General features: G+C 41.7%; 1 protein-coding gene across 1 annotated transcript; it reads right to left on the bottom strand.

Moving 5' to 3' along the window:
* Nucleotides 1-5,636: 5,636 nt before the first annotated feature.
* Nucleotides 5,637-6,381, bottom strand: LOC119734071 (C1q-related factor-like). The gene is made up of 2 exons (XM_038207437.1): nt 6,257-6,381; nt 5,637-6,076 (listed from the first exon to the last, which is right to left on the bottom strand). The coding sequence occupies exons 1-2, from the start codon at nt 6,303-6,305 to the stop codon at nt 5,637-5,639; spliced, it is 489 nt and encodes a 162-aa protein (XP_038063365.1). The 5' UTR covers nt 6,306-6,381.
* Nucleotides 6,382-7,627: the final 1,246 nt, after the last annotated feature.

The following is a 7,627-nucleotide window of genomic DNA, read 5'->3' as shown; positions in this document are numbered from 1 at the left end:
TATGTCTATATCTTTTATAAATAGTCGTCATGCTCATTCAAAGGCATATTCATAGAAAGGTGGAAATCTCCTTGCTGCCACGGTGTCAGATTTAACGTTTGGTATACCGTGAGGTATATCTAGGTTGTGTTAACTTCAGGTTTACTCCAATCTTAACGATAACCAAGTTAACGATCATTAAATAACAATTGACTGTTTTTTTTCTTTTTCTGAAGGCTGGTACAAGGACAAGATTTTGCCCAAGATGGAGTTCTGTGCTGTTGGTTGGGTAAGATCAAGACCAACACAATCATCAAGGAGCTCTCCAAACCCTGGATGCTGGATGAGGAAGCAGGGGAGACCACGGAGAAGTTTCCTTGGAAGATCAGCAAGGAAGAAGTCACCATGCTCCAAGAGAAGGTAGAATCTCCTCCTTGGGATCAAGCACCCCCCCCCCTTCTATAGTGAAAACTATAAACTTTATATTTATTTTTGTGTAAGTTGGTCAGTAGTCGGCAGAATGATTCACATGTTAATTAATGCATGCAAATTAAAGTAGAGAAAAAAAGTAAATTTTAATGACTATCATCCCACCCTATATTTTTAGGCTATTGAAATGTCAAACCCCCAAAAACAGATTTTTACCTACCCTACCACACAGTTGTTTTTTGTATGTAGAAGAAAACACCACACTTTTTGTTCTTGGTTGGCCTGATTATTTTATTATATGTTTCAGTGTCCAATTAATTTCATGGAGCCTTTCAGAGATCTCTCAGGTTATTCTGGATGGCTGCATGTCTAAGGAAACACATGCTTTATATAATGCTCTGTATAATTTTTGTTTGTGAACCCCCCCCCCCCCCCCCCCCCCGCCCCCCCCCCCCCCCACCACCCCCAGGCTTGACCCTACTCATCCCTCACCTCATCTCCATGAAATCCAACTGGGAGAAATGCAAGCTGCGCATCTTTGCCACCACGAGCAAGAAGGAGCAAATGGACAGGGAGAAGATGAACATGGCCAACATGCTCAGCAAGTTCCGCATCAACTGCTCGGACATGGAGGTCATCCCGGACCTGAACAAGAAGCCCAAGGAGTAGAGCCTGAGACAGTTCAAGGAGCTGTCCAAACCCTGGATGCTGGATGAAGAAGCAGGGGAGACCACGGAGAAATTTCCTTGGAAGATCAGCAAGGAAGAAGTCACTACGCTCAACGAGAAGGTAGAATCTCCTTCTTGCGCTCAAGCACCCCCCCCCCCCCCCCCTCCACAGAGAAAACTATAAACGAGGGCCTTTTTGGCGCAATCGTGGCTTATAAATGCTGGTACCAAATGAACGATAACCAGCATGAGTGAACCAGTGAAGTGTCCCTCATTCCGGCTTCTGCTTGTTTGACTATAAAGCGCCCTCTTTTGTCCATGCATGGAGACAATACACTTAGAGCTCTTCCCAGTACCCACCTTACACGGAAGATAGATAGTGCCACTCAATGAGTGTGAATATATTTTTTTGGGTGCGTGTGAAAATATTTTTTTTTGTACAGCGGCCGCCACATATTATCTGACGGCCGCCAGATAATAAGTGGCGGCCGCTGTACAAAAAAATATATATTCACACTTTTTATGTGGCGGCTGCCACTTATTATCTGGCGGACGCCACATAAAAAAGTGTGAATATATTTTATTTGTACGTGTGTAAATATTTTTTTTGCACAGCGGCTGCCACTTATTATGACGACTTATGTAGCTGCCGCCACATAATAAGTGGCGGCCGCTGTACAAAAAAAATATTCCCACACGCACCCAAAAAATATATTCACACTCATTGAGTGGCACTATCTGTCTTCCGTAACTTAACTCGAGTACCTAGTTTTTGTGATTTCAACATACAGAGTGAGCAGAATATTTCGATGAGTATTTTGAGTACCGAAATGTGTACTCACAGACTTTGCGGAATGAATTTTGATGAACAGTTTGAGTAAAATGCAAGCAGGTCTTTAAAGAATTGAGTAAAAGTTGCAAAATGTATAACAAGATCATTAAACCAGATTTGTCGAGGTTTGTCGCTTTTTTTCAGCACTAACGTTGGTCTTTTCCAAGACCTGGACACAATTTAGTTAGAGCAGATGCATTCAAATTTTCCTTCCTGATTGGTTTCCGTCTAGATTAGTGGGTTGGGTAAGATCAAGACCAACACAATCATCAAGGAGCTCTCCAAACCCTGGATGCTGGATGAGGAAGCAGCCTGGAGACCATGGAGAAGTTTCCTTGGAAGATCAGCAAGGAAGAAGTCACTACGCGCAACGAGAAGGTAGAATCTCCTCCTTGCGCGCAAGCACCCCCCCCCCCCCCTCCACGGAGAAAACTATAAACGAGGGCCATTTGGGCGCCATCGTGGCTTATAAATGCTGGTACCAAATACACGATAACCAGCATGAGTGAACCAGTGAAGTGTCCCTCATTCCGGCTTCTGCTAGTTTGACTATAAAGCGCCCTCTTTTGTCCATGCATGGAGGCAATACACTTAAAGCTTTCCCAGTATCCACTTTACGCTTAGTCCCTGGTTTGTGTGATTTTAAGTCCAGTCTTGCAACATTTGTTAATTGTGTCCAACCTTTGACATTCTGGTGGGTGATTTTCAATAATGAGATTGATCACTTTCAATCCATTTTTCCGTACAACTCTCAGTTCATTTGATTTGCGAAGTGCATGGAACTCGACTTTATTAAACATCAATAAATCACTCCATTTTTTCGCCTGAAATCTTTCTTTTTCTTTCAGACCAACAGACAGATGCGGATCCGTGAATTGCTTCTCCAACATTCCCAGGAGGCTCAGCTCATTGTCATGTAAGTACACAAAGCCACTACTAACTCAATAGACTCAATTTCATGGTTTAAGCACACAATTCTGTGCTGATGATCTAGCACACTAGCACAGAAATCCTGTGCTATTCCTGTAAGCACAGAAGTAATCCTCTGTAACTGATTGTTTACACTTTTTGCAAAAACCGTAATTTCTAAGTGTCATGCAAAAATGTCTGTTGTAGTGTTGGCAATTCCCATGAAAATAATGAGTGGCTAATCTAAGGGCACTTACTTCACAATTACGCAAACCTACTCACTATAGCAGAAACTAGCGTGAAATCCTAAACAGGGGTGGATCTAGCTTTGGCTGGGGGGTGCGATGTCAAGTTGGGGGGATCTGGAAAATGTTGTGATTATTTGCGCCGGGTGGGGGGGGGGGGGGGGGTACCGCCTATAGATCCACCACTGTAAAACCACACGCTCGCTATTTGAGAGCTGTGAAAATTACTTTTAACGTCTATAGAGATTGCACGATTTTAAGCCAGGTCATTTTTATTGGGGGGGGGGGGGGGTCGCCAATTTGTGTTGAAGGTACATGTAGATGTTTTTTTTTCACTAGTCCCCCGGCCTCCGTAAAATCCAAAAGCGGGGCGTAGGGGGACGGGGCTGGGTACCATCTTCCTATGGGGTGCTTTTCAAACCGGCGATAATGGCCACTATCGGACAATTAACCTATCACGGTGGAATTGCGTCAACGCAGCTTGTAAAATATTGTCTAAACATGATATACAAATGGACGCAGAACGCCAAAATCTGAGACAAACAAAAGTTAACGTACAAAATTCCATGAGCCGTTTCGCGGATACCGCCATCTTTGAAATGGGGGGGGGGGCATTACATTGAAAAGTCATGCCATCATTCTCAGCTACAGTTGCATGACGAGACGTATTTTCATTGTAATGCCCCCCCCCCCCCAAAAAATTAATAATTCAAAGATGGCGGTATCATGCAGCGAAAAGGCTGATAGAGTTGTCTAAGGGGCTAACTCGCAAACGGCGGTAGGTCAATGGGTGGCGCTTTTCATGGCGGCACAATTGCTGATGTTTACACAAAATACCAAAAATTCTTGAAAAGCAGCTGGCGAAACAAGAAACTTTTTAAAGAAAACTAAGGACACTTGTGTAAAAACTAAAAAGTTACTCGTGTAAAAAGTGGTGATCTGATTGGCCAATGTGCACTGTTGATTGACATGCAGGAAGGGTCCATTATAACCTTTTCTTTGATTTCTTGCAGGAGTCTACCTATTTCCAGGAAGCGTACTTGTTCAGCTTACATGTACATGTGCTGGCTGGAGACATTATCCAAGGATATGCTGTCAGCAGGGATGCCAAATATGGCATCCAAATAAAAGTCAATACAAAGAAATTCACATGAAATGATAAAGTGACAAAGGACAATTCCAACCAGTTGAAAGACCCTCCTCACTTGAATGGAATTTGTGCTTAGTTTTGATTGATTTCGTTGAGATTGTTTCTTTACCATCCAACGGGCTCACACTTTCACTGATGTTTTCAAAGTGAGTTTTTTTAATGCAATCAAGTAATACTGATTAAGAACAATAAAAGTCTTCAAATAATTTGGAGTCTTTTAATCAAGAAACACTTGTCGTACTTTTACGGGCTTTAAAAACAACAGCCAACTCCACTTTTTTCATTACTATGGGCACGTTTCTGTTTCAACTGAAAGTAATTAAAATCATGGGTTTTTTTCATAACGAAGCCAAGCGAAAAAAAAGAGAGTATTTATCAACATTATGGTGGTGCTTTTGGTAATCCTCAGAATGAGGTTTTATGCACACTGTTTTCATAGCAAGTCAATTGTTACTTCTACGTAATTCTCACATATTATAACGTTTAAAATAATGCAATCATTTAATAAAAACCAGTGTGTTCTAATTGCTGTGAATAGCATTAGAATATTTCAAACAATTGTTAATCCAAATGCCAAGCTTAAAGTCTATAAGAAAATCAGATTCAATCACTCGAGACTTTTTTCGTGATATGAAATAAAAATTTACACATACCATGGGATTTATTTAATTGACATCATCTGTGCTGGGCATACAGGGAACATAAGGCGAAGAAAATAACATGTTACAGTAAACGCTCTAAAATTATCCAGGTAGGTAGCAAAATATTTTGTTTGTTTGTCTGTATGTCTTTTATACTTTGTTTGCTTTAATTAGGATACACGATACAGTTATTGTGTTTAATTAATCTGTTTTAAATACCCAATACTACAAACAAGTTGCATTTATTTTCAGAAAAAAACACGTTATTTTATATGTTGACCAAATGTGGCAATAAAAAAAAATGGCGGTCAGAAACATGGCCTAAGTTGGTCGAGATAACACCATAAACACAATTTTTTTATAGCTGTTAACATTTCTGGATACATGGTGGCACCGCTTTATTGCAAACCTTTTGTTTCCAAAAAAAATTAATGACCCAGCTTGCTTTGAAAAAATATTCCATCAAAATACTTCTCGATAGGCCTACAATGGGTACAAAAAAATTGTTGTCAAAAAACTTAACGCATACTTTTCACTATATCCCAATACTTATGCATAAAGCTAAATATTTTGTTTTGCAGAAAGTCAAAAAAATGGCAAATCCATTGTTGTATACAGATCGGCGCATGCGCAATGCAAAAACATTAATAATAATATGTTTTTTGTGACATTGTCATTGAACATTATTTCTTTTAATTCATTGGTTATTGTTTCGGCAAAATGGAAAGCGATTAAAAAAATCAGCAACACGATGCTCGGGTATCTTTATGTGTTGGATTGCGTTTATTCGGGGTAAAGGAGGAAGCCACTGAATGAGGTGAGGTGATTGGAATCACTATACGCCCTACCGTACATTGTGAGATACATCGTATCTCCACGCTGCAGAACCACCACCGCGCTCCCAGACACCTGCTCATAGCGACCTGAATCACTGCTATAGCCAGAGACAACCACGACGCCGTTCTTCCGGAGCTGAACGTTCAGGTAGCTGCTGGAAGGAGATTTGCACACAGAAAACATGAACACGTAGGTGCCCGGCACACCACACGTGAACGTGCCGGTCTCGAGATCGAAGCTGGTACCCGGCAGAAGCGTCTCGGTCGCCTGGAAGGGCAAACGGGTGTCGAAACTCGTAGAGGCATCCGAGCTGCTCGTCCTCACCACGGTGAATGCTACCCGCTGGTTGGAGTCGTCTGGTGCCTCCCCTGGCTCACCCTTTTGACCTTTGACACCAGTCTGACCGGTTTGCCCGACTGAACCTTTAGGCCCAGTGTCACCTTGAGGGCCAATCGGCCCGATTAGCCCTGGCTCGCCTGCAAAACCAGTACGGCCTTGGAGCCCCAACTGACCTTTGACACCACGTGCTCCCCGCTGACCCCGGAGACCGATATCGCCCTTTTGACCTTTGACACCAGTTTCCCCTGTTGGCCCAACTAAACCTCTTGGTCCCATCTTGCCCGGCAGGCCTCTGCCGTCGTTACCCGGCTCTCCTTTTTGACCTGCATCACCCTTTGACCCTTGTAAAATTCCGACAATTGCAGCTGTTTCCTGGCAGCACGTTTGGCCCGCCTGAGACGCACCATCACCGTCCGAGGCAACCGGCCCAGTAACGGAAGCTCGGAGGTTGACGGAGTTACCCAGAAGGAGGGCGATTGAAAGAACGGTTGCCACGCAGATATTCATTCTGTACGTAAACAAAGCATGAAACTAAACCAAATCAGGTGAGATTTTTTTTTCAATAAAATAGTTTTTAAAAACGGGAAGAGTAGTGAAAAATATTGAGGTTTGATAAACAGGAGAACTAGTCTAAAATTCATGACAATCCGCCGTCAGATTTGAAGGGAAGAAACCCCAAAAACATGAGATTGGAGGAATCATTGTTCGAAGAATGTTTTCTTTGTTATATAACAGTGGCGTATGAGGGGTCAAGGGGCTAACATTTATGAGAAGCCTAGTTTATAAAACCGGTTGTCATGGCAACCCATCGATTCGATTTTGTTTTTATTTCGCCTGCCAATAAATTTTAAGAAAGGTTACCAAAATGCATTCCGATAGGGCGAAGCGTTCCGGAGCTGTAGTATTTTTTTTTTGAGGGGGGGGGGGGGAGGCGGAGCACATCTTGCCCCTTCCCAGGTCCTGATAGAATCATTAATTAAACCTCACCACACCCACCTCGATGGTTCGTTCTTGAAGATCAGGTCCAAGAAGAGATCACAAGGAATTCAGTGTAGGCTGAAAAAAACATACAAACGAAGACTGGTTAAGTTTACACTTTAGTCAGGAATACTATTTTATTATCAATTAAGATAAATGAGTGAGATTTTTTTTCTCATTTGGATACATTGCCACCCCAAAACAGGAAAAATTTCTCACCAAGTTATTACGGTCAAGTAATTAAAATAATAGGTTTTCCTGGCCGAATTCGTCAAGAAAAACTAACCTGTTTTAATGTCGCATTGTTCAACTTCTCTCGAATTGACTGATTCTTGAAATTAGCGTTCAATTTGTTTAAACGTTATTATTGAAACGTTTCCAATCATTTTAAAGGCATGTATCTACTTTTGAGACAATATAGGAACTCGGTCAAAAGTTTGTTGGCATTCTAAGCTTTTGTTGCATTTGGCCAGGCAAAATTACTTTTAACTCCAGTTCTCTTTGTAGTTTAAAGCAGCAATGAAATCTTTCATTCAATATGAAATATTATAGGGTTTCCCGCCCAATTTCACACTTTACTATAATTTAATAATAAAACATTTGCATTCAAAAGTAAGACA

Source organism: Patiria miniata, unplaced genomic scaffold (genome assembly GCF_015706575.1).
Source record: "Patiria miniata isolate m_02_andy unplaced genomic scaffold, ASM1570657v1 HiC_scaffold_10, whole genome shotgun sequence".
In the NCBI taxonomy this organism is placed as follows: Eukaryota; Metazoa; Echinodermata; class Asteroidea; order Valvatida; family Asterinidae; genus Patiria; species Patiria miniata.
The sequence above is the reverse complement of the archived record's forward strand: the minus strand, read 5'-3'. Positions and strand labels throughout refer to the sequence as shown.